Here is a 27,988-nt window from a genome sequence, read left to right as displayed (position 1 = left end):
CCCAAAGGCAAGACCTATTGTCTATACCAATGCTTGTTTGTTTATCCTACACTACATGATCTGGTAAATCAAGCTGCTTAACATTTCTTCTGGATTAAGCCTGAAGCCTGGTCTCCACAGCTACCACCTAGAGAGCTTTCTAAGGTTGTCTAAGACCACTAAACTTACCAAAAGGGTTGTCTGGATTACTGCAAGGTGCTTCACTTAAGTAAGTGTGCACCATATAGTAAGCCAGCACCTTCCCATTAAATATGAAAATGTTGCTTGTTTTATATTTGTAAATTAAATAAAGTATTTAATGTATGTTTTTGAGGTTCAAATAATCGAAAGTGCTTAAGCCGCTGTCCATGGCTTGCATTAATGAATGAATCAGTGGGAGTCCCTAGTTTCCAGTAATGATTCAACACGGGTTCCCCAAATTCCAGTAATGATTAGGTGGCGGTCCACAGATGTCATTGGGAAACAACAAGAGAGGGAGGGCATGAGTAGGCACTCCTGTAGCCCAGACCTAATCGTTTTAAACAACAAAGGAGTGACTCAGTGTGAGAAAGGAAGAAAAAAGTGCTACCTTAACTCAGGAAAAAATTGCTCGTTCAGTAATGTAAATGTGGTTGTTACTACCACAGTTACACGTACGTGGTGTCCAATCTCTGTCCCCCTATTTATAACCACCGTGCCCCCTTACCATAAGGTAACTAACAGGTGCGTAGCTCACCTACAAAAGGTTAACAGAAGGAGAAAAGACTCCTATCTTTAAGAAGGACCCTCACTCACCACTAGTTGGTGACATGCTTCATCATCGGGTCCCCGCTAGGGTGACCGAATGTCACCCCAGCGTGCTACAACGCCTGGTTACAGCGGAGCAGGATGTGGTGGATGTAACAGTGCCCAAATTAGGAGTGACTAAAGTGAGTGTGTTAATGTGGTTAAAAAATGCGGAGATTGTAACCTTTACAAAAGCTTTAATAACGGCGAACCCGCATTATTAAAAACAAAGTGAACGGACTTCTCAAGGTTCTGAATTAGGGAACCGGAGTCCTAAAAAAAAATTGGTCAACATGTTTCTGCTGTAATTTATTGCATTTTGCTCAGCATTCGTCAGGACCTAGCATAAAGTCCTCCGGTGGTATGCGCGCGCTAAGGCGCACCCTCCCGCGAGGCTCTAAATGTCAAAAAAGTGATTTTAAAATAGTGTGAAGATTCACACTACAGTCTCCATAGTTATCCACTGCTATTAGCAGGAATAATTGTTGAAACTGCTCAAAGGACGATGGCACGCCCCTTCGGTGAGGACAGCGCGGGTCTGTTTCGCGCGGTGACTGTTGCGGCATTCGCGGTTCCCCGCAAAAACCTACGTTCTCGGCTGCTGTGTCCCGGGAGACAGCAGCCGAGAACGTAGGTTTTTGCGGGGAGCGGCGAGTGCCGCAACAGTCACCGCGTGAAACAGACCCGCGCTGTCCTCACCAAAGGGGCGTGCCATCGTCCTTTGAGCAGTTTCAACAATTATTCCTGCTAATAGCAGTGGATAACTATGGAGACTGTAGTGTGAATCTTCACACTATTTTAAAATCACTTTTTTGCCATTTAGAGCCTCGCGGGAGGGTGCGCCTTAGCGCGCGCATTCCACCGGAGGACTGACGAATGCTGAGCAAAATGCAATAAATTACAGCAGAAACATGTTGACCAATTTTTTTTTAGGACTCCGGTTCCCTAATTCAGAACCTTGAGAAGTCCGTTCACTTTGTTTTTAATAATGTGGGTTGGCCGTTATTAAAATTTTTGTAAAGGTTACAACCTCCGCATTTTTTAACCACATTAACACACTCACTTTAGTCACTCCTAATTTGGGCACTGTTACATCCACCACATCCTGCTCCGCTGTAACCAGGCGTTGTAGCACGCTGGGGTGACATTCGGTCACCCTAGCGGGGACCCGATGATGAAGCATGTCACCAACTAGTGGTGAGTGAGGGTCCTTCTTAAAGATAGGAGTCTTTTCTCCTTCTGTTAACCTTTTGTAGGTGAGCTACGCACCTGTTAGTTACCTTATGGTAAGGGGGCACGGTGGTTATAAATAGGGGGACAGAGATTGGACACCACGTACGTGTAACTGTGGTAGTAACAACCACATTTACATTACTGAACGAGCAATTTTTTCCTGAGTTAAGGTAGCACTTTTTTCTTCCTTTCTCACACTGAGTCACTCCTTTGTTGTTTAAAACGATAAGGTCCACATATGTCCAAAGGTTAAGAACCGCTGCCCTACGCCTGTCGTCTTAGCTCCTTCTAACTGTTCCGCTGTGTTGTTGCTCTTACTCGGTTGTGCTGTGTGTGTGGTGGCGGGGCGGAGGGGAAGGGTTTGATTGAGCTCTCCAGTTTTGTTCCTTTGTATATGCTGAGAAGGGATGCTCCACACCGGCCTGCCCAGTGCGGTGCCCGTCTGGGAGGAGGGGATCATGTTTGCCTCACGGATGTCTTTAAAATGGCCCCGCAGGTACTCCTGGGGTGGAAATTTCCCCACCCTGGCGAGCTGGCGCAGTGCCACGCCTCTCGCATTCCTCCAGCCCGCTGGCACAGATTTAATTCCTCTGTTATTGTTTTTCTTGTTTCCAGCTGAGGTGGAGCCGCGGCGTGTGCCAGGGGCGGAGAATCCAGCAAGTCCGTCGTCTGCAGGTGCCATGGGCAGCGAACAGCCGGCCTGAGCTCCCCGGAGGCAGCGCCATGCGAGGGGGACTCCCGGGGGACAGCTCCTGCTTTACACATGCCCGGGGGGCGCAGCCCGGCTCCGGGAAGAGAAGCTCTGGACCTTATGCTGATGTGTAATATTCAGCTGTCGGTGCTGCGCTGGGCACGGATGCTGCTCTCACTGCTCCCTAACTCTCCATCCCTCAGTCCGCCAGTGCCTCTCATAACCGGCAGGTCTTTGAACTTGTGCTCACTGGGGGTCACTCTTGAAGGTTCGTGTTGCTAGAAGGCTAACAGTGGCGCAGATACCCTCTGAGCATAGCTGGACTTTACTTTCGTCGCCCACGGATCCTCTACACCAGCGTTTGAACCCCCCTCCCCCCTCCACCCCCGTCTCGAGGCCCCCCACTGACTGGAGTGCAGGTCAGATCGCCGCTGACTGGATCAAGAAAGTTGCAGCACTCTGAGAGCGTGCTTGGAGGGGGCTGGCCTCGCCCTCTTCTGACCATTGCTGAAGTACTTGGCATGGGGGTCGCAGGGATCCCTTTGCCTTCAAAAGACAGCATGCATTCCACATGGATGTAACGTGCTGAACTTCTGTGGTTGACTTTGGGGGACGCCCACGTTGGGGCACATCTCGCCATGTACCTCCTGCTGCCCTTCGATAGCCTGCTCTGTAACTTGCTGGGCATTTCCCTCACCCTCTGGTTCACCCTCCTGCTGGTCTTCATCATCGTGCCCGCCATCTTTGGCGTTTCCTTTGGCATCCGCATCATTTACATGAAATCATTGCTCAAGATCTTCCGGGTAAGTGTCTTTTTCTCTCCTTATTCTTGAAACCGATACTTGGTCCGTTTTGTTTAATGATTCTCCTGTGCATAAAATACAAACATGTCATCACTTTCCTACACTATCAGTCCCGAGGAACACCGGCCACATGGGAGGGGAGGGATAGGGGCGTGTGTGGAATGCTGTGTTCTGATTGGCCAGGGGAGGAGATATGGTGTTTCAGTGTTAGAGGTGAATGTTCCTCTGCCAGGAGCTGACTGAGGACGAGAGGCTTGTGGAAGATTATTTGTTCCGAGTCATGCTGAATTCGAGGATTGATTTCACAGCTTGCTGGGTATATGGAATGATGTAACCGTAGATGCTGTGATAAACCTCTGCTCCCCCCTGCCTAGTTTCTCGCATGTCTCTTTCCAGTCATGCACTGTCTTCCTCGGTGCAGACAAATACCCTTTATTGAAGGCGACCACGCACTGTCTCTTTGACATGTGAGGCCCTGGTGTTCTTGAAGGGGTGGGCATAAGTGTTGGAGGACGCGTCACCACGCATACATTCTTAACAGGCACATTGCCTTCATGTTGACAAAACAATCCGATACGGTCTTTGTATTGACCAATGGTTATTACCCTTACACTTCTGCGGACCCCACTTAATCATTACTGGTATCTGGGGACCCCCACTGAATCATTATTGGAATCTGAAAAGTTGTTGTTGGAATCTGGAGAATCCAGCCTAAGCAAATTCGATGATGTAAACCGCAAAACAATACACAACAATACATGAACAAGCCTTCTTCAAATACTCTAATGATGAAATGCTAACCTGTGTTCTGGGGACCCCTGCGGGTCTGCGTCTCCTACTCAGGGGGACATGGGTGCTTGGAAAATTAAATTGTATTAACAGATTATGTAAGTGTAGTCAAATAAAGAAGGACAATTTTTTTTTTTGTTTTTTTTTAAATATTCTGTGACTGGGAAGGAATTTTAAATTGGAGGCTAAAACTTAAGTTGGTATCCTCCAATTGATTTGTGGGAGCAGTGCAGGTGCATCAACAAGTATATAGTATGGACAATTTGTGGCCTCAATTAAGTTTAGAAAAGCTCCGAACCTTTCCATTTAAATTGCTTTTATACTTGTTTCTGAACTAAATAAAATATTTAATCCTATGTTTATTTGATGAATGCTTGTTTCTGTAGTGTGTATTGTTTTGCGGTTCAAATCATCTTAATTGCTTAGGCTGGAGACCCCAGATTCCAATTCCTACTCACAGGGGGGGTCCCTGGATTCCAATAGCAACTCACTGCAGTGCCCCAGATTCCAATAATGAATAAGTGGGGGTCCATAGAAGTCAAAAGGTTAAGAACCACTTATCAAGCCTGCCCATAACCTGGCAGATTTTCCGTTCTAACTCCAGTCCAATGGAGACATGTGGAGGTCGTGCCCAGTTTATGTTCTGTAGATGAGAAGATACCCCGGTGTAATGCTTCATGGGGGTGCTCCGTTGTTTTGTGTTCAGCAGGGACCGGCTGTGCACTGATGTGCATCTCTTGCATTCCCAGATATACCTGCACCATTCAAAAGAATAGCTTTTCACAGAGAAGCTATGATTGTGAAAACCGTGAAAAAGGTCATGGCCAGCACAACTGTTCATATATTCCAATGCAGGTAGGCATCGCAGCCGTCTGTATACAATAACCCACAGCCAATAAATGGGCTTACACCATCGGCTACAAAGCATTCTGCATGAGGAGGCTGGCACTGCAGGATCACATCCACAGCAAAGGGGTCTCCAGTATGTATTGTAGTTACTCCAGCTAGATCAGACAGAGATTTAAGGGGTTGGGCTAACTTAGGCACTGCGTCTAAATCCTCAAACAGTTTTTGAAGGGATACTCTGATCCTAACTGGAGCTATATCCTGCCCCTCCAACTACACACCTGCACCACCCACTGTAGCGCCTCCTGTAGGGAGAATCTATGGCTAAAGGGGTCTAGTATAGTTCTTCTCAGTCTTCACTTTTAACCGTGTTGGGTTTTAAAGCATGTTTAAGACTATACTTCGACCCACTCCCTCCAAGCAGAGCCGTCCAATAGTCTGTATGCTGCGGCTGTTGGTGGCATTAGTCGGGAATCCTTGAATTCTTGTCTTTTTGATGACATCATTGTACCATGCTCATACTATCTGGATTCATTCGGTGTAAGGGGGTGGCCTCTGCTGTCCAAGCACAGAGTGTGAAGGCCAGTGTGACATTCTTAAAGTATATATACTTGCTGTTATATTGAGATTGGGATTTCTATATAAGGGAGGATACCAGTTTAACCGCTTGTGCTCGCTGTAGTAATTTGAATTTGTTTGTGCAGCAGGCACAAACGGCATCGATCGAGGGCACATGGAAAATGCAAGGATTAGGGGGGACATTGAAAATGAGGGGTTATGCAGAAAAGTGAGGCCGCTTGAAAAGACTGTCTAAAGAGTAGGCGAGGAGATAGGTTTCCATCATAACTATCCAGGCATTGTTCTTTTCTGGGCCTGGACTATTGGCATTATCACAAGTACAATTAAATGGGGCAGGAAAGCCTGGGCAGGACTGCGGCTTTATTATTAACACCTAATTAGAGATTGATTGCTAGAAGTTTGAAGTGCCATCCTCCTACCTTCAGGTAGGTGCCCCATGCGGTTGTCTTTCAGGGTGGAGGACCTGGCATCCCTACACCAAGGGAGTTTCTCCTTTCAGGAACGTGTTTTTCGGACAGTTGGGAAAGTGTTGACTGCTTGGGTTCCATGAAGACCGCAGTAATTCTGTTTTTATTGAGCTGATTTGGGTCCGAGTTAGTGCCTTCCAGTAGAGATGTTAGACCTTGGGTAGGCTCTTTGGACGGTGTGCGTTAAGGGTCTTTCGCAACCGTGTCTGTTAACTACAGACGGCTTGTGCGTGTCAAGCCGAGGTCGCCATCTTTATGTAGTGGCGGAAGGCCGGATGGCTCCCCGAGGAGAGTGTCTCAGAACTTCTGTGTGTGGGAGGATGAGGGAGTGGGTGAGGGGTGAGAGAGTAAGGAGTGTTTGGGTGGCTTTATCAATTTCTGTTGGGTTATGAGGGAAAGTATACATAACTGGAGTCGCAGCTGTAGAGAGAGTGGCAAAGACCGCCGGGGGTTATGAGGGAAAGTATACATAACTGGAGTCGCAGCTGTAGAGAGAGTGGCAAAGACCGCCGGGGGTTATGAGGGAAAGTATACATAACTGGAGTCGCAGCTGTAGAGAGAGTGGCAAAGACCGCCGGGGGTTATGAGGGAAAGTATACATAACTGGAGTCGCAGCTGTAGAGAGAGTGGCAAGGACCGAATGGGGCTTTGTTCTGTGTCTCCACAGACAGTCACTGTGTACTTCTGCAGCCTACCGATCTGTCCCAGTGGGAACTGTTTGTTCTTTGAAGGTGCAGATAAATCAGCGAATGTGTTATCTCGTTATGATTCGAACCCGTGACTTATATGTTGCATTCACAAATCTCCAACAGCCACTCAACCAACTGAGCTACCCTTTTAAAGGAGTAAGTCGTGCTTTCTTTCCCTTCAAAAGGGGTATTTCTGCTCTAGGAGATCTCGAAGATTCACTGTAGGCAGGTGGTCCAAAAATGCCGGCAAGACTAGAACTGTCAGTCACTTGCATGACCGGGAACAGAGGGACATGAAAGGCGACCGATTTATAGTACAGCTGGTGTATCATCGTTCGTAGTACTGTCTGAGAGCGAAAGCTGCGACATCTAGGTTGCACACAGATGTCTGTAAGAGGTAGATCAACCATATCCTCATCTTACTTAAGAAAACGTGTATTTTGTCTGTCTGAGAGGTGCAGCAAACTTTCTACATGGGTGGCTTGTGCTGGGGGACTAGGTTCTTCATAAACCGGTGGTTTAAACAATGCCTCCGGTTATCTTACCAACCGACGAGAGACGGCAGTATTATATTTACTACTCCCTCTAGAGAGTGCATTATTATGATAGGTTTGCTCCTATCAGCGAGAGCAAAGATACCACCAGTTTACCCAACTATCCTACTCATTTCCGGGCTGCAGAGTGCACAGTAGCAGCCGAGTGGGCAGGGCGAGTACACTTCTCCAGTATTAGGGGTGTCTTTCATAGATTCACATGCCTGAATCATTCCCCGTCGTCGGAGTGGGAGTCCCACGGTACATAAAAAAGCAATAAAATGCTATAAATATATAGTAATACCAATAGAAATGAACCAGGAAGTAAAGCAGCCAATGGTACAGTAGGCAAAAACTTCCACATCTATGACTCTCATAGTCATTATGTATAGTCCAAACTACAGCCAATCAGGCGCCAGCACCCACCAGAATGTTCTCCCCAGAGGCTCAGGCTCTCAGATTTTCTACCGCACGTCGTGTGAAGGGAGTCTCCCTGAGCTCTGCTCAGTTTTCTAACTTCTAACTTCATCTGTGTCTTCTCTTCAGGATGTCTTCAAAGAAATCTCTCTTTAGAGCCTGTGACTGCTGTGGTAAGCCTCGGCTTTTTGAGAAAGATCCACACAAAAAGTGTATCTATTGTCTCTACCCAGATCACCAGGCCTCTGACTGTAAGATCTGCAGAACCATGCCTCAGAAGACTCTCAGGGATAGAGAGGGTCGTTTACTGCTGTGGTTGAAGAGGCTAAAGGATTCTTCTAATCCTGTTTCTGAAGTAGGCAGTGTCACCTCTGCTTCCACTTCAGCCTCCAGGAAGAGACCTGCACCTGAGGGAATGTCATCTCCCAAGGCTAAACTGCCTAAAAAACAACTACCTGCTAAAGGACTGGATCAGCCTTCCACTTCTCAGGCTATCCCCACCTCCAAGGGCATGGAAGGCGCTTCTGCTTCCACAAAGGGGAAAAAACTCAAGCTTTCCCTATCTTCTGACAGGATGTTACCACAGACTTCATCTCCGCCTCCTGTGAAGTCCTCTTCAGCTTCCTCGTCGACGAGAACGACGACTTCAGTGACATCTACGGTAACATTTTCATCTCCTAAACCTAGTATGGTTATGTCCTCGTCTACGGCGTCTCCAACGATGGTTTTTGTTTCTGTGAGGCCTATTTCGTCGACGTCCGTTGTCGACGCCTCGTTGTCGACGCCTTTAAAGGCTTTACCGCCGACGAAAAAGACTCCGTCGACGAGCTCGTCGTCAGGCTCTACGCCATCGACGAAAATAACACCGTCGACGAAGAGTGACTCGTCCACGAAGACGGTCCCGTCGACGAAGAGTGTCCCGTCGACGAAGAGTGTCCCGTCGACGAAGAGTGTCCCGTCGACGATGGGTGTTCCGTCGACGAAGACTGTCCCGTCGACGAAGACTGTCCCGTCGACGAAGACTGTCCCGTCGACGAAGACTGTCCCGTCGACGACGAGTGTCCCGTCGACGAAAGGTGTCCCGTCGACGACGACTATTCCGTTGCCGAAAAGTGCCCCGTCGACGAGAGGTGATCCGTCGACGACAAATCCATCGGGAGTTAACCCTCCGACGACGCCGCAGTTATCCTCATGCACGGCACTACAGGTGTGGTCTCCGTCGACGGTGTTTTTAACACCACGGCAAGCAGCAGAACAACTGCGCAACACTGTAATGAGGCTTTCACCCCTTCGTGTTTCACCTCACAAGGTGTCCTCTGAAGTCCCAGACCAACTGCTGGATTCTGACAGTGACAATGAGATGGTCCAGAATACTTTTGGGCAAGCCACTAGTCCATCGGAGTTACATATTAAACTTCAAGATGATGAATATGAGGATTCTCACTCTCCTGCTGAGGTATCGATGCCTGTGAGTACCCCTGTTGCTCAAGTGCCTTTGGATTTAATATCCAACTTACAATTTATGCTGGACGATTACTATCGGAGGTTTCCCCCTTCGGAATCGGCAGGTTCTGGACAGGCAACTCCAACTTCGGAAACGCCTCCACCCGTGCTCCCATCGGTGTGTCCACCTTCACACCCACAACCTGCTCACGAAGAGGACCCGCAATCCTCGGAAGATGACGACCAACGGGAAGAAGGAGAAGTGGATGATTTATCGGAGTGGGAGGACTATCAGGTACAATCTCCTTCAACATCTCCTCAGACTGCGTCGGCCTCCCCTCCTGTTGATGTAGCGAATTTTCACTTGCTGATGGAGCGTGCAACCGCACGTTTTCATATGAAAATGGAGCATACTCAACAAGAATGTTTCCTTTACGATTTTAAGGATCAGCCCAGGCGACAAATAAGGACAATACCCATTGTGGAATTCATCTGGAAGGAAGGTGTTAAGGTGATGTCAACGCCGGCTTCCATTCCTCCAGTCTTGCCAAGAATTGATAAGAAATATAAAGCTCCAGACAAGACGCCTGCCTGTCTCATTGGACAAGCAAAACTTGACTCGGTAATTGTCCAGGCGGCTCAGAAAAGGGCCAGAAATCCGTCCTCTGCAGTTACGGCGCCGCCGGATAGAGATGGCAGACGCCTAGACTCAATAGGAAAACGAGTTTCCACCATGGCTGCAACAACTGTCCGTGCTGCCAACGCATTAGCCATCTTAGGTCGGTACGACCGTCAAATGTGGTCTGACATCTCACCATTTATCGATCTACTCCCTGAGCCATCCAAGGCGGAGGCACTCCAAATTCTCCATGAAGGTCAAAGGACCTCTGAAGAGATAATTGATTCAGCTGTTGATGTTGCATCTACAGGATTTCGCCAATTAGCAGGAGCTGCGGTTCTACGTAGACAGGGGTGGTTACGTTCCACTGCCTTCAGACAGGAAGTACAAAACCGAGTTCTAGACATGCCATTTGATGGCGAATATTTATTCGGCCCCAAGGTAGAGGAGGCCTTACAGACTATCAAAAAGGATACCGAAACAGCCAGATCCTTAGGCACTCTACAATTCCACAAGCCGCCCTTTCGAGGAGCGAGAGGACGAGGAACGTCCTTCAATAGAGGTGGATACCAGCAACAACATCAACAATCCTCATACCGTCAGGGTAATCAGCGCTACCAAACTCAGCGCTACCAGTCTTATGGGCAGAAAAGATCTCAATACACCCCAAACAGGGGTAAGGCTACCTACCGCGGCAAGGACAAGCGACAATGACATTTTTCACCTGCCACCACCGTCTTTCCACCCTCTCAAAAGACTTGGCGGAAGAATATCCAAATTTTACTCCAATTGGCAGTCGATAAAAACGGACAAATGGGTCCTGGATATTGTCGCCAGGGGCCATGCCCTAGAATTCGAAAAATTTCCCCCAAATGTACCGCCAAAGGGCCCGCCTCCAGCTCACCTGAAGGAGCTGCTTACCCAAATCAAAACGATGATACAAAAAGGAGCTATCGAGAGCGTTCCTCAGAGGATGAGAGGACTAGGATTTTACTCCAGGTTCTTCCTGATCAGAAAGAAGAACGGGGAGTGGCGCCCGATCCTCGATCTTCGTGCATTAAACAAATATCTAAAGAAATTGACATTCCGGATGCTCTCTCTTCAAGAAATTTTGCATCTTCTAACAGCAGGAGATTGCATGGTCACCCTAGACCTCCAAGATGCATATTTCCACATCCCCATCCTACCTCGCCACAGGAAATTCCTTCGCTTCAGGGTGGCTGGCAGGGACTACCAATTCAAAGTCCTTCCTTTTGGACTACGGTCAGCTCCAAGAGTTTTTACGAAAGTTTTAGCTCCAGTAGCTGCGCACCTCCGGCTGGAGGGAATACAAATGTTCCCATATCTGGACGATTGCCTTATAAAGGCCAATTCTCATGGCACCGTTCAACGTCACCTTCAACAGTGTCTCCACCTGTTTCAGTCTCTAGGCCTGACAATAAATTTCTCCAAATCCCAAATGCAATCGTCTCAAAGAATAGCATTCTTAGGAGCAATGTTGGACACTCACAAATGCAAAGCTTTCGTCTCCAAGGAGAGACAAATGAAAATAAGTCGGCTAGCACAAGATCTCATGCAAAGAAAGTCAGTTTCTGTCCGACTATACAAATCCTTTCTGGGGATGGCATCGGCTTGTATTCCATTACTTCCAAATTGCCGGCTTCAAATGAGGCCGCTTTAGGAGGAACTAGCCTTGCAATGGCAACAGGTTTCAGGCACTTTCGAGGACCTCATTCAAATCACACCACTCATGAAGGAGTCTCTTCTGTGGTGGACACAGAGGTGTCATCTCAGTCAGGGTCATGCGTTCCTTCAAGAACCACCAAGTCTCACCATCACTACAGATGCATCCCTCGAGGGCTGGGGGGCTCATCTACAAGGCCTCACGATCAGTGGCAAATGGACTGTGCAACAGAAACTGTGGCACATCAATTGTTTGGAACTGAGAGCCATTTTTCTTGCCCTCAAGGCGTTTTGTGCCATCATTCAGAACACCAATGTGTTGATAAGAACAGACAACACAACAAGTATGCACTACGTCAACAAACAGGGAGGAACTCGATCTCTTCTCCTGTCTCAAGAGGCGCAGGAATTATGGACATGGGCTCTTCACCACAATGTACAGTTGCATGCGGTGCATGTTCCGGGAACGGAAAACGTCCTTGCGGACGCACTCAGCAGGACAACGATCACCAACCACGAATGGGAGCTTCACCAGAACACAGTGGACCACATCTTTCATCAGTGGGGTTGGCCAGACCTGGACCTATTTGCGACAAGTACCAACAGCAAATGCCTGAGCTTCGCCAGCTGGCACCCCCACAAGAATTCTCTGGGGAATGCGTTCTCCATCGATTGGTCCCGGATGTTTGCGTACGCTTTCCCACCGATTCCGTTAGTCCCCAAGGTTCTGCGGAAGATGAGGAAGGAACCTTGCCGACTGATCCTGATCGCGCCCAGATGGCCGCGCCAGTATTGGTTTACGGAGCTCCTCCTACTATCAGAGAGCAAACCAATTCAGTTACATCCAATCCCGAACTTGCTCAGTGTTCAGGAAGGTCAAGTCTTCCATCCGGACCCAGCATCGCTGAGATTAGCGGCTTGGCTCCTGAACACCATGAGTTTGCACACTTGAACATCCCGGCAGACTGTAAAGAGGTGTTGGCCAAAGCTAGAGCACCCGCTACCATCAAGACTTACAGTCTCAAATGGAAACGCTTCTGTATCTGGTGCCGTTCAGCAGGTGTTCACCCTTTTTTGGCAAAGCCTGAGGAAATTCTTCCTTTTTTCTTGCAGTTGGCACGAACAGGTCTGTCCCATGCTACTTTAAAGGTATTTCTGGCTGCAATATCCAGATATCGACAGGATGGGTCCAATTCTCTGTATTCAGCAAGAATTATCCAACAGTTCTTTAAAGGCCTCTTTAGAATGTTCCCTCCCGTACGTCGTCCACCTTCTTTGTGGCATCTGAATGTGGTCCTGGGTCAACTCATGCGTCACCCATTTGAGCCCATACATCGAGCTGACTTGAAGTATCTTTCGTGGAAGGTATCACTGCTTTTAGCCTTAACATCCGCCAAGAGAGTTAGTGATATCCAAGCTTTCACTGTTCATCATCCTTTCCTCCAATTCACTAGCGATTCGGTCATACTTCGCACAAATCCCAAATACATTCCTAAAGTACCTTCGGATTTTCATCTGAACGAACCTGTTGTTCTTAAATCATTTTTTCCAGACCCGCAAACTCCTGCGGAAAGAGCTTTACACTCGCTTGACATTAGAAGATGTCTTAAATTCTATCTACAAAGAACTTCTACTGTACGCACCTCTGACCAGTTGTTCATTACCTACGGTGCGATTCGTAAGGGGCAGGCAGTATCAAAACAGACTATTGCAAGATGGATATCTGCTGCCATTGCCTTTTGCCATGCACAGGCTGGGAGACCTTTACCATCTGCGCCCAGAGCGCACTCTACAAGAGCAGTCTCCTCATCTACGGCCTTATTTGCTGGAGTCCCTCTTCAGCAGATCTGCAAAGCGGCTACTTGGGCGAGTCGCCATACCTTTACCAGACATTACTGTCTAGAGTCCATCAGCGAGGCTGATACTTCTGTGGGTCGAGCTGTTCTACGGAATCTGTTTCATTAAGGTGAGCCTCTGTTTCCCACCTCCTTCTTTTCTGCTGTCAGACGCTTCTTATGTTATGTTTTCACATATTTTCATGATTGCATTATATTATGCTTTATACGATATGTGTATATTCACTTTGCATTGTTATTGCATTACTAACTGACAAGCTGGGTGTTATGAGCGTCTGTTCAGCAAAGATATGTACTGCTAGCTACTCTGATTCAGGCATGTGAATCTATGAAAGACACCCCTAATACTGGAGAAGAACAATAGTTACTTACCTGTAATCTGTGGTTCTCCAGTATTGGTGTCTTTCATAGATTCACATGCAACCCGCCCACCTCCCCTCAGAGGCTTTTTAGGCTATTATGGTTTACCTTCACTCCTTGCGAGAAAATCTGAGAGCCTGAGCCTCTGGGGAGAACATTCTGGTGGGTGCTGGCGCCTGATTGGCTGTAGTTTGGACTATACATAATGACTATGAGAGTCATAGATGTGGAAGTTTTTGCCTACTGTACCATTGGCTGCTTTACTTCCTGGTTCATTTCTATTGGTATTACTATATATTTATAGCATTTTATTGCTTTTTTATGTACCGTGGGACTCCCACTCCGACGACGGGGAATGATTCAGGCATGTGAATCTATGAAAGACACCAATACTGGAGAACCACAGATTACAGGTAAGTAACTATTGTTCATCTCCGTCAGCACGGGGGTAACATGCTCTGTAATGACAGACAGCAGAGCTATCCTTTTGGTTCCTCTCTCTCAATAAAAGGTGGTGTAAAGCAGTGATCCGGGGTACACTCATCCCTAACGACTGACAGATCACTTCTTCTGGGCCAGTGGTTCTCTGTAATGAAAGCTGGTACCACTGGATTGCACAGCTCTAGGAACTGAGTGCAGCGCTCTTCTTGTGCACCACCTGAACCAGCTCCAGGGAAGGAGAGTGTCGGAGGGTTTTCAGTTGAATCGGCGAAGGCGTAGTTAGGCCCAAGTTACACAACTTTCTGTGTCAACTGAGAGGGCAAAGATAAACTTTCAGTAGTAGCTGGAGGCAGTACTAGCCTCGAATTGCACATCTTTCAGAAGTAGCCGAGTAACCAAAGCTAACCTTTGGTTATACAGCTTTAAGTAGTAGCTGAGAGGTAGTACTAGCCTGTAGTTACACAGCTTTCAGTAATAGCTGAGAGGTAGTACTAGCCTGTAGTTACACAGCTTTCAGTAATAGCTGAGAGGTTGTACTAGCCTGTACTTACACAGCTTTCAGTAGAAGCTGACAGGCTGTACTAGCCTATAGTTACAAAGCTTTCAGTAGTAGCTCAGTAACCAAAGCTAGCCTTTGGTTAGACAGCTTTCAGTAGTAGCTGAGAGGCAGTACAAGCCTGTAGTTACACAGCTTTCAGTAATAGCTGAGAGGGAGTACTAGCCTGTACTTAGACAGCTTTCAGTAGTAGCTGAGAGGCAGTACAAGCCTGTAGTGACACAGCTTTCAGTAGTAGCTCAGTAACCGTAAACAGCTTTCAGTAGAAGCTGAGAGGCTGTACTAGCCTGTAGTTACACAGCTTTCAGTAATAACTGAGAGGTAGTACTAGCCTGTAGTTACACAGCTTTCAGTAGAAGCTGAGAGGCTGTACTGGCCTGTACTTACAGTTTTCAGTAGAAGCTGAGAAGTTGTACTAGCCTATAGTTACACAGCTTTCAGTGGAAACTGAGAGGCAGTACTAGTCTGTAGTTACTCAGCTTTCAGTAGTAGCTGAGAGGCAGTATTAGCCTGTAGTTACACAGATTTCAGTAATAGCTGGGAGGTAGTACTGGCCTGTAGTTACACAGCTTTCAATAGAAGCTGAGAGGCTGTACTAGCCTGTAGTTACACAGCTTTCAGTAGAAGCTGAGAGGCTGTACTGGCCTGTAGTTACACAGCTTTCAGTAGAAGCTGAGAGGCTGTACTAGCCTGTAGTTACACAGCTTTCAGTAGAAGCTGAGAGGCTGTACTTGCCTGTAGTTACACAGATTTCAGTAGAAGCTGAGAGGCTGTACTGGCCTGTAGTTACACAGCTTTCAGTAGAAGCTGAGAGGCTGTACTAGCCTGTAGTTACACAGCTTTCAGTAGAAGCTGAGAGGCTGTACTGGCCTGTAGTTACACAGATATCAGTAGAAGCTGAGAGGCTGTACTAGCCTGTAGTTACACAGCTTTCAGTAGAAGCTGAGAGGCAGTACTAGCCTGTAGTTACACAGCTTTCAGAAGAAGCTGAAAGGCAGTACTAGCCTGTAGCTACTCAGCTTTCAGTAGTAGCTGAGTAACCAAAGCTAGCCTTTGGTTAAACAGCTTTCAGTAGAAGCTGAGAGGCTGTACTGGCCTGTAGTTACACAACTTTCAGTAGTAGCCGAGAGGCAGTACTAGCCTCGAATTGCACATCTTTCAGTAGTAGTAGAGTAACCAAAGCTAGCCTCTGGTTCCACAGCTTTCAGTATTCGCCAAGGGCAGCTCTAGCCTCGAATTACACATCTTTGAGTAGTAGCCGAGTAACCAAAGCTAGCCTTTGGTTAAACAGCTGTCTGTAGTAGCTGAGAGGCAGTACTAGCCTGTAGTTACACAGCTTTCAGTAATAGCTGAGAGGCTGTACTAGCCTGTAGTTACACAGCTGTCAGTCGAAGCTGATAGGCTGTACTGGCCTGTAGCTACACAGCTTTCAGTAGAAGCTGGAAGGCTGTACTAGCCTATAGTTACACCTCTTTCAGTAGTAGCTCAGTATCCAAAGCTAGCCTTTGGTTAAACAGCTATCAGTAGTAGCTGAGAGGCAGTACTAGCCTGTAGTTACACAGCTTTCAGTAATAGCTGAGAGGCAGTACTAGCCTGTAGTTACACAGCTTTCAGTAATAGCTGAGAGGTAGTACTAGCCTGTAGTTTCATAGCTTTCAGTATTCGCTAAGGGCAGCTCTAGCCTCGAATTACACATCTTTCAGTAGTAGCCGAGTAACCAAAGCTAGCCTTTGGTTAAACAGCTGTCTGTAGTAGCTGAGAGGCAGTACTAGCCTGTAGGTACACAGCTTTCAGTAATAGCTGAGAGGCTGTACTAGCCTGTAGTTAACAGCTTTCAATAGAAGCTGAGAGGCTGTACTAGCCTGTAGTTACACAGCTGTCAGTCGAAGCTGAGAGACTATACTAGCCTGTAGCTACACAGCTTTCAGTAGAAGCTGAGAGGCAGTACTAGCCTGTAGTTAGACAGCTGTCAGTAGAAGCTGGGAGGCTGTACTAGCCTATAGTTACACCGCGTTCAGTAGTAGCTCAGTAACCAAAGCTAGCCTTTGGTTAAACAGCTGTCAGTAGTAGCTGAGAGGCAGTACTAGCCTGTAGTTACACGGCTTTCAGTAATAGCTGAGAGGTAGTACTAGCCTGTAGTTACACAGCTTTCAGTAGAAACTGAAAGGCAGTACTAGTCTGTAGTTACTCAGCTTTCATTAGTAGCTGAGAGGCAGTACTAGCCTGTAGTTGCACAGCTTTCAGTAATAGCTGAGAGGTAGTACTAGCCTGTAGTTACACAGCTTTCAGTAGAAGCTGAGAGGCTGTACTGGCCTTTAGTTACACAGCTTTCAGTAGAAACTGAAAGGCAGTACTAGTCTGTAGTTACTCAGCTTTCATTAGTAGCTGAGAGGCAGTACTAGCCTGTAGTTGCACAGCTTTCAGTAATAGCTGAGAGGTAGTACTAGCCTGTAGTTACACAACTTTCAGTAGAAGCTGAGGCTGTACTGCCCTGTAGTTACACAGCTTTCAGTAGAAGCAGAGAGGCAGTACTGGCCTGTAGTTACACAGCTTTCAGTAGAAGCTGAGAGGCTGTACTAGCCTGTAGTTAGCGTATCAAGAGAGAGAGAGAGGACCAGATAGCTAGTCCGAATCCCCACAGGTATTTATATGTATCAAAAAGAACTAGCTACGTTTGACTTATGGAACTCTGAGGAGTCATGTTCATTGGCACCGATTAGGTGTCTTCATGAAGCCCTCACCCACCAACCTAGTTGGTGGCATGCTTCATCATCGGGCCCACCCAGTAACACCTAATGTGTCCCGGGTGTGCTTAGACGCCTGATTACAGCGCAGCAGGTATCTACTGAGATTGCAGTGTGGTAAGAATGGTGAAGTGAGATTAAAACGGCTTGGCAGGAGTCCCAGTCCCCGAGGCTAAATTAAATTTTAATAAGTGGGCTCCTGTCAGCGGTTAAAAACAAGGCAGGGTGGATGTGATGGTGGCGGATTACGACCTCCTACATCCGGTGTTGGTCAACATGTTTCAGCCAGTGCCTTCTTTTAATTCTGGCTTTCTTCAGGACCGATTATATGTGATGGTGCAAGTTAAAAATGTGTTAAAAATTACAGAGTGAAGTGAGTGTGATTGACTATGTGTCGCACTCACTAGATACTAGAAAACGAACAGCTCACACACATTATGTGGAGAAAAGGCGAGAGCGTAAGGGTAAGTAATCGCACGCTGACGATTGGCCTGCGGTGCTTCCAGGAGTGGGTCGGCAAAGGAAATGACCCTGGAATACAAACGTAGGACCACTGGTTTGAGAGGGACCTGTATGGGAAGAAACGCTTACCAGGGCGTAGTGTAGGTAGAGCAGCGTACTCACAGCAGTCTTGGTCAGGACCTGCGGGATACCTGTGTGCCGTCCTCGTACTCCGGGACCTGTTCGGAGATTGCGTTCTGCTTTTATGGATGATTCAATTGCCGGCACCTGTGTGGAAATAGCAATGGAGGAGAGACTCGCCCGGTGGCGTGAGCGCTGCCGCATGCGTATGGCTGAGACAGTCGGGGAAGTTCGCGCATGCGCGGTATGCCCGCTGTGCGGGAGTTGTGTGTGGCTGCGGATGTTCACGCATGCGTGGCGAAGCCGCGTGTCTTGCTAGTTGCGCTGGATTGCTGGGAACTGGCTGGGCTCACATAAAGTGCGAAAGTTAATTATGATGTGCCAAGTCAAAATAGAATTAGTTACAGATGACATTCAGACTGGAAAAGGGGGCCATGCCGTGCTAGCTCATTGGCCACGAGGGCACTCGTGGCGTGACAGAAGTAAGGGGGTGATACAGTAGCGTCACTGGATGTTTTAATGATTAAGGGAGTTCCACGGGATGGCGTCGTTGAGACCATCCTTCTGTGACGAGAGGCGATAAATCCAGCGTTGTTCCTTATTCAGGAGCTTTTTCTCATTATCTGCCCCATTGCCAGGGAAATGTTCAATGATAGTCCAACGAAAATCATTGGGAGTGTGGTTAAAGCGAAGGAAGTGGTCGGTGAGTTTGCTCACATTTTTCCTGCATCTTATAGTGTTCCTGTGTTCCACCAACCTAGTGCGTACTTTGCGAGTGGTCATGCTGATGTAGCGCAGACCGCAAGTGCATGTCAGCATGTAGACTACATTACGTGAGTTACAGTTGGTGTGTGACCGTTGGGTCCAGGTTTTGCAAGGTTCTAGATCCAGTGTTTTCGTGTGTTTAGTAAGGTGGCACACACTGCAATCATTGCACGGGTAATGGCCTGTGTGAGCTGTTCGTTTTCTAGTATCACCACGACATTTAGAAATCTATTATCACCACTAACAGTACCACCAGTACTGTTACACCTTTGCCGCTTGTAATCCCCTACACGCAGCACTTATAAACGGCAATTTTATAGTATTTGACTTGTGCAACATGCTAAAACTCTCTTTATATGTCATGTCTTTGTCATAAATGTTGTATGTCCAGGTATGCTTGAGGAGGGAATCCCCCCTCTAACACCTATAGCACCTTAGTGAGTGCGACACATAGTCAATCACACTCACTTCACTCTGTAATTTTTAACAAATTTTTAACTTGCACCATCACATATAATCGGTCCTGAAGAAAGCCAGAATTAAAAGAAGGCACTGGCTGAAACATGTTGACCAACACCGGATGTAGGAGGTCGTAATCCGCCACCATCACATCCACCCTGCCTTGTTTTTAACCGCTGACAGGAGCCCACTTATTAAAATTTAATTTAGCCCTCGGGGACTGGGACTCCTGCCAAGCCGTTTTAATCTCACTTCACCATTTTCACCACACTACACTCTCAGTAAGATACCTGCTCCGCTGTAATCAGGCGTCGAAGCACACCCGGGACACATTAGGTGTCACTGGGTGGGCCCGATGATGAAGCATGCCACCAACTAGGTTGGTGGGTGAGGGCTTCATGAAGACACCTAATCGGTGCCACTGAACATGACTCCTCAGAGTTCCATAAGTCAAACGTAGCTAGCCTGTAGTTACACAGCTTTCAGTAATAGCTGAGAGGTAGTACTAGCCTGTAGTTACACAGCTTTCAGAAGAAGCTGAGAGGCTTACTGGCCTGTAGCTACACAGCTTTCAGTAGAAGCGAAGAGGCTGTACTGGCCTGTAGTTACAGCTTTCAGTAGTAGCTGAGAGGCAGTACTAGCCTGTAGTTACACAGCTTTCAGTAACAGCTGAGAGGTAGTACTAGCCTGTAGTTACACAGCTTTCAGTAGAAGCTGAGGCTGTACAGGCCTCTAGTTAACAACTTCAGTCGAAGCTGAGAGGCTGTACTGGCCTGTAGTTACAGCTTTCAGTAGAAGCTGAGAGGCAGTACTAGCCTGTAATTACACAGCTTTCAGTAGTAGCTGAGAGGCAGTACTAGCCTGTAGTTACACAGCTTTCAGTAACAGCTGAGAGGTAGTACTAGCCTGTAGTTACACAGCTTTCAGTAGAAGCTGAGGCTGTACAGGCCTGTAGTTAACAACTTTCAGTCGAAGCTGAGAGGCTGTACTGGCCTGTAGTTAACAGCTTTCAATAGAAGCTGAGAGGCTGTACCAGCCTGTAGTTACACAGCTGTCAGTAGAAGCTGAGAGGCTGTACTGGCCTGTAGCTACACAGCTTTCAGTAGAAGCTGAGAGGCTGTACTGGCCTGTTGCTACACAGCTTTCAGTAGAAGCTGAGAGGCAGTACTAGCCTGTCGTTTCACAGCTTTCAGTAGTAGCTGAGAGGCAGTACTGGCCTGTCGTTTCACAGCTTTCAGTAGTAGATGAGAGGCAGTTCTAGCCTGTAGCGACACAGCTTTCAGTAGTAGCTGAGTAACCAAAGCTAGCCTTTGGTTAAGCAGCTTTCAGTAGAAGCTGAGAGGCTGTACTGGCCTGTAATTACACAACTTTCAGTAGAAGCTGAGAGGCTGTACTGGCCTGTAGTTACACAGCTTTCAGTAGAAGCTGAGAGGCTGTACTAGCCTGTAGTTACACAGGTTTCAGTATAGCTGAGAGGCAGTACTAGCCTGTAGGTTAAACAGCTTTCTGCAATAGCTGAGATGCAGTACTAGCCTACACAGCTTTCACTGGTAGTTGCAATAGCAGCACTGGCCTCTGGTTTCACAGCTTTCAGTAGCAGCTAAGAGTACAGAGACTCTTTCAAAAGAGCTAATTTTCTCTTATTCTGGAGCGTCACACTTCGCTTCGACTGGCAATCCTTTTTTCGTGTAAAACACAGAAATAGTCATATTGGCTCAGCAAATTTTTGTATATGGATGCCACAGTAATCTTGTTTTTTGCAGAAATTGATAATCGGAAAAGAAAATACGTGCATGTAAATAAAGATGTATAGTGCAGTGGCAGACACCCTCTTCTATTTGATGACTGCACCCGGAGAATGTACTTGGACTCGAAACGTAAAGGAACGCTTTCTTTGATACAGCCACAAACCATGTCCATTTTAGGCAGACGTTAAATTCTTCTCTTGCCTTGTAGTTTTTGAAATTCTGACACTGGCAGAAAAAAAATAACAACCCCTAAAGTTATGTGTAACTATTTTTTGTCAGCGTCTTTACTCTATATCTGTCCATATATACAAGTAAAACCACGTGTGAAATTGTCACCTTTTTGAAAGCTCTGTTTTTGGAATTTTCAGTATAAAATGTAACATTTCCTAGCTATTGTGAAGGAAAGTTTAAATTCTGTAAAGGACATGGATGCACGGATTGTTTTAACTTTATTCATTTATTCAGCTTACATCAATAACATTAAAGTAAAGAACTACAAATCCCATAAATCGAAGCCAGAAACTAAAGTCCGTCAATCAGATGCACCGACCACTACGCAAGGACATCCCCAAGGAACAGTACTTCCTCTTTCTTCATGCTTAAAAAGCAGTTGGAAACATTCCATCATTGATGATCTTGTTTTTGTTCACAATCTACAAAATAAAACGTGCAATTGCCATTCATTGAAATAATCCAGCTGTTACTTTAGACATCAGTTTAATTCAGTACAAGATAAAACATTCCAGAGGACATTCTACACACTTTTTTTATAAGGCAGACAATAACCTGCAAATCATATTAGGATTCGCATAGACTGTGAAAAATGGTATGCTTATCCCAACAGAACAAGTTTTTTCAGAAGAGCGGGGGAGGGGTGGGGTCCGGCAACCTATCGGTCACCCTTAAGATGTTGTCTAGACAGCCCCAACAGAGAAAAGCCTTGGAAGCTATTGGCCCTCTCGCCGAATGAGCACCAAAAATTGAGGCATTAGTACCTGTTCTGTCAGTACCCAACGAACCCACCAGGCAATCGTAAGGGTTGACACCGCTTTAAAGGGTTTATTCAAAGAAGTGAGTAACTCTTTAGTGCCTGCAGGCCTGACCTCCTCTGTTGACGACTCGTTGACGAAAACACATTGAACCATGCACGGTTTTTGTATGATCTGGTAAGGCTGGTTAATGGACCATCCTAACAATAATTTGTCTTAATGTTCCGAGATACTATGACTGTAACTCCCTCTAGGGTGAAAATCCTGGAAGATAAATCTAACACTCTTACATCCCAAACTCTTATAAAGTCAAACATAGAAGCATAGCAAGTTTGTCCGTTAATTTCTTTTTGCATAAAAGCCTATTATCCTCTCGGGACTCAAACAGACGCAGAATGACGTTCGCTGCACAAAGACGTGAGTATTTGTACTCTTCTCGCGGTTTGAACTATGTAATGCCCCTGAATAAGCGACAGACTTGTGGGTGTTCCCCAATCAGATCCCCGTTGATCAGTTCACATCCCACCAAGATAGAAAATCTGACTGTGTTAATTGTACTGTACGCCAATCCATGGTATGATAAGTCAGACAAGAAATTCAATACAAATGCTATAACTCCCCCCCCCCACATGATCCAACCTCCTACCCAGACACCAGCGGGACACTCTGTGCCAAGCAGAGACATGCATCTTATTGGCAGAAACACCCGATGCCCTTCTAATGAGTTCTGAAGCTTGCCCCAAAGGCCTGGGTTGCTCCAATGTATCCTCCAATCATCCAAGCCATCAGTTTGAGCGGTGTGCTTAACTGCAATATGTGCGAGTTGCCTCTTAAATTAATCACAAGTTCCCATTCTGGGTAAGTAGGATTGGAGACTTCATAGAAAATTCTGGAAGAAAAGAAAACCATACTTGAGATTTCCAAACTGGAGTTACAAGACTCAGGAACACCTTCTGACATATGACCTGTGCTGTCAACCTAACTATCATGGATAAAGAAGTAAAGCCATACCACTTGAACCGGCATCAGTTCAAGAGGTATGCCTCAGTGCTGCATCAGTCACTGCCAGAGGGTCTGGCCTCCAGCTGCGGAAATGTGGTAACTGGTGTTCGAGAGGAGATACATAAGTCTACCTCACAGGGACTACACCGGAACATAACCATCTGGAATATGGTCGGTTCCAGCTTCCATGCACTGTAGTGCTTCAGGTGCCTGGAATTCCAGTCCACAAAGCAGGTGAAATTTCCCAGCATGTATTCTGCTGTGACTGAAATCTTTTTGTCCAGACAGAAGTGCCAAACGCCCCTTGTGAGGTCTGCTAGGACTTTCGATCTAGTACCGCCAATATGATATGATGATGCTTAAATGTTGTTCATTTTTAATACAATAGTATACTTTGTCCCTTGTGAGAGACAGTGTGACTAAGGATCCTGCAAGCAGGTCTAAGCTGTTAATGTGAAATTCTTTCCTGCTATGACCACGGTCCTATGGTGGTAACCTCGCCACAGTGAACCCCCACCCGATCCAGATAGGCTAGCATCCGATTCGATAACCAGAGCCGAGCCGAGCATGTCTTCAGTTTCATGCCATCTGAGAGGGGAACCTTTGCCGCTCATGAAAGACCCTTGCTGAAATGTATCGCCCTCAGTTGTTGATGGACTCAGCAGTGCAGGGGCGCAAGAAAATCACCAGGATAGATGATACAGTGAGCCCTACTATACTGGCCAGGTACCTGGGACACACTCATTCCTTCCTCTGCCTCACAGACCTCCACCTTTGGTCGGGAAGAAACATACGAAGCGCTATTGGTCCTGATATTGGTACTGTTTGTTTCCTTGGTACCTCTGGGAGGTTGGACAGTAGGGATGGCCGCAAGAGCGCCCCTGCCTCTACAGAGTCCTGTGTGAGGAAATTGAGTGTATTATATAGTGTGATTGTGGGACCTCACTATGTAATACACTCCTAGGACCCTTAGGTTCTGTTCGTCAAACCATGAGCTCAACCCTGGGTAACTAAGGCTCTGAGCTGCATAGCTCACACAAAGGCACAAGTATAAGGCCATTAAACAGCACCAAAGCAATTAGAGAAGAAATCGACAATACATCAGAGAAATTCAACTCTAATTTATAAGAAATTGTGTATTTATATGTATTTTTAGACACCACAATGTTATCCACAGGAGGGTTCCGGCGATATAGAATTTACAAGGTAGTGATACATTCCACTCAACCACAAACAAACCTTGGCAAATTCACCAACCTTGACACTTAAAAACAGTTTGGAGCAACAAGTTGGGCAAACTGTAGTATGATTGGTTAAAGTCACTTGGGAGAACCAACTCCAGTTAGGAGCTAGTCAGGGGGACCAGCAAGACCCTCGGAAACGGTTACCTCGAAAGAAGAAGCAGTTTTCAGACCATTCCAGGTGCTTTTTCCTCAGTTCAATGGATCCCTATGAAGTGGTCCTGAATTGCTATGATGCAGGATACTGAAAGATACTCAAGGATGCAGTGGATGCGACACGGTTGGGGGGATCTTCCTGCAGAAACTCCTCAATTGCGGAGGTCCTGGACACATGGTTCGACTTCCCAGAAGGTCCTCTCTGGTCTTGCTGAAGTCCAGTTGCCTGGTGTTTGGGTCACAGCCAAATGCCCAGAAGGCTGTAGCCTGCCTTCTGGGCAACCAAGTTGCACTCCCATTGCTTTCCCGGGTCCAGCATACTCAGGTGCAACTTCTGAGGATTGGGTCCTGGTCCCTGGTGCTGCACGAAGGCGGGGAGCGGCAATCCATGGTAGTGGGCGTCCACTTGCCCTTAGCAGACTTCTTCAACTGTTGTGTCCCTTTACTGCGAACTGGAGGCCAGTTGGCTGATCCTTGGAGTCTCTTTGCATTGACTGGGCTTGGGAGACAACTTCTTGGGTAGGACACAGCAGGCACAGTACCTCGCCTTTGCTACCCACCAGGTGCAGCAGGGGCAGTTCACGTTAGTGCAGATTATCTTTGCTGGGAACTTGGTGCAAAAGTGCAGTCCTTCCAGCTCAGTCACGTTCTGAGTTTTATGCACAGAAAATGCCCTCTGGGTAGGATGCTGTTGGTAGCCAATAGGCTACCAGGTCCCCTTCCTCCTAATGTCCACTTCCTGGGAAGTGTGGCATCTAGCTATCCCAGGATGCACCATTCTGCCCACTTCCAAGATGGTAGAATTCCTCTCTTGGCCTCCAAAGCTCCCTTGCCCAACCCAGTGGTGTAGCTACCAAGGATGCGACATGCCCTTGGATAATCAGTTTGACAACAGGTTTCCCCTCTCCCTTCTGGGTGCCAGCTAGTCTACCCATACTGGTCCCATATTTTTGTAGGTATAGGGTGTCCTCAAATTTGAAAAAATTCTGGGTTAGGACCCATTTGCAACATTCCATTACCACATTCCTTGGGTTTGGTATTCCAAGTCAACCTCAAATAGTACATCTTCAATTATGTTGAGAGTTTGGGAGGCTAGTGTAGAGGCTTTCGATGTCTAAGCCCATGAGTATATGGTTTTCAGGGTCAAAAACGGTATCTTTAAGTAACCGTAGTACGTCTTTAGTGTCCTTGACATAAGTATCTATGTTCTGTATAATGGGTTTCAGAAAGGCGTCAGTAAATCTGGATAGAGGTTCCAGAATTGAGCCTATCCCTGATACTATGGGTCGTCCTGGGGGATTTTCCAGGTTTTTGTGTATCTTCGGGATGGCATAGAAATGTGGAGTGACGGTAGACTTGTTAACAAGCAATTTACTTTCTTTCTGTGATATCCAGTCGTGTGCCAGTGCTTCCTCTGTAATACTAGCTATACATATTCAGAGTGATTCATTGGGGTCACTAGTCCAGAGGTTCATAGTTCATGTGTCATTGACGAGTCAGAGGTGTCCATCCGGTACTCCTCTTTTGTTTGTACAACCACTGCTCCTTATTTGTCAGCTGGCTTTATCACCAAATCGGTAACATCAACCAGTTGTCTGATCGTAGCTTTTGTTCCATGGTTGTGTTAAGAAAGAATCTTGATGTGTGACAATCGATGTCCCCAATGTCCTTTAAGACCGCCTTTTCAAAAGCCAGGATCTCTACTGGAATAGCTGTAATGGGTGGTGTGAAGGATAATTTTCCCTGAGACCTGTGTCTACTTGTAGTTCTTTTTCTATAGGTTTGGTGATGAAATAGGCCCTAAGCTTGTGTTTCTTTATAAACTCGTTGATTTCACAGCTCAGCTTGAACTTATCCAAGTAGGCTGTTGGGATAAAACCCAAATGTTTTCAAGTACCTGCATCTGAGGTGGAGAAAGTGTGTTGTGTGAGGTTAATAATTCTGCTAGTCGGCTGCCCGGACCTCATTGGTTGCTCAAGCTTATCATGCTCCTGGTTGAAACCATGATCTGTTAATGATCTGTTCCTGTTCTGGAGCCCACTGTAGTTTGTCCTCTTTTGCCTTCTGCTTCTTGGGCGACCCTAGCATGCCCCTAAAAAAGGTCGATGATGATATTGGGGGTAGTTTGCATATGGGTCGCTCAGTGGTTCCCAAGGATTGACAGGGGGTGGTTGCCTGTGTGGTGGCTGAGGTGGACCATAGTAGAACGGTCCCGAATACATCAGGGACCTTGAAGTGGTCCCCAACCTCTTCCTGGTCCGTAACCCCTTCTGTTGTTTCTTCTGCCTCTAAAGTTGCCTTTAGCTTCTGAGTTATAGTCTGAGCTGTTTGATCCCGAGTTCGATATGTCACTGTCTGTATTGTACCATGGGTTACTCCCGGAGGAGACGTAGTCATTCCTGATATATAGATATACTCATTCGTGGCTAAATTTGCAAGTGTCTTTCTTCAATTTTTGGAATTTGCATTGTTTGAGAGAGACCTCAAATTCATGCATTGATTGATTGGTTCAGTTATTCGAGTCTTTTCTATAGGGTAGCACTAGATTGGTAGGTTTTTAACTGGACCTCAGTTGTCTAAATCTCCGTTTTCAATACTTGCGATAAGCACGTTGCTGTCTTAATGATGAAGATTAACCAATCTCTTGTACAGTGCCAAAAGATTAGAGACCAGTCTTTTTAACAAAATCTTTTCATGTTGAAAAATGAAAGGGTCATTTCTTACAAGAAGTTCTTGGGGGCCGCATTTGCTCTGAAGTATTCGGTCATCATGATACCATGTATCATTGTTTTTATTTGGGTTTTTTTACAGTGTGGTAAACTCATCCCAATCCTCCTTGTCTAAAATCGGTTCTGAGCTTCCTATTCCCTCAAAAGGTAACGCTTTCACTAGAATTCTCTCTAATTCCTCGGCCGAGAAAGTGAAACCTGTAATAACTGCTATTTTACTGTGAGTGCGGTGTAGTGGTGTTGTGAATATTAAATGAGCCCCGTGTGACATGGTTTGGTTTTAAACTAAATGTGTTTATTCGTCACGCCACAACATTCCTCTGTAGGCACTCCACGGCACTCTACTGTACGCAACTCTGTGCCACTCTGCACTGTGCCACTCCACAACACTCTACAGCGCTCTACTCTGCGCCACTAGGACACTCCACAACATTCCACTGTACTCCATCCACGATATTCCACTGTACGCACTCGACAACACTCTACTGGACTCTGCTTGTGCCGTTCTGCACTATACCAACGATGCACTATGCCACGCTGTACTGACACTCAACAACATTCCACTCTATGCACTCCACAACACTCTACTCTACAACACTCCACTCTACACTGTGCCACTTTACGACAATCCACAGCATTCTACTCTGCGCCACTTTACGACACTCCACAACATTCTACTCTGCGCCACTTTATGACAGTCCACAACACTCTACTCTGCGCCAATTTACAACAATCTACTCTGTGCCACTCTGACACTTTATTACACTTTACAACCAGTGCTTAATTTGTAAAAACATAAGTTT

The 27,988-nt window shown here is 46.6% G+C and overlaps 1 protein-coding gene across 1 annotated transcript in view; it reads left to right on the top strand.

The window, feature by feature from the left end:
* GPAT4 (glycerol-3-phosphate acyltransferase 4) overlaps nt 1-27,988 on the top strand; it is a 289,147-nt gene that overhangs the window by 62,970 nt on the left and 198,189 nt on the right. Inside the window, exon 2 of the mRNA XM_078666242.1 lies at nt 2,614-3,492. Coding sequence (XP_078522368.1) covers nt 3,328-3,492 — 165 coding nt within the window. The 5' untranslated portion in view covers nt 2,614-3,327. The remainder of the gene's footprint in view (nt 1-2,613; nt 3,493-27,988) is intronic.

This window comes from Lissotriton helveticus, chromosome 11 (assembly GCF_964261635.1).
Source record: "Lissotriton helveticus chromosome 11, aLisHel1.1, whole genome shotgun sequence".
NCBI lineage: Eukaryota > Metazoa > Chordata > Amphibia > Caudata > Salamandridae > Lissotriton > Lissotriton helveticus.
Note: the sequence above shows the minus strand (reverse complement) of the source record. Positions and strands in the feature narration are given on the sequence as shown.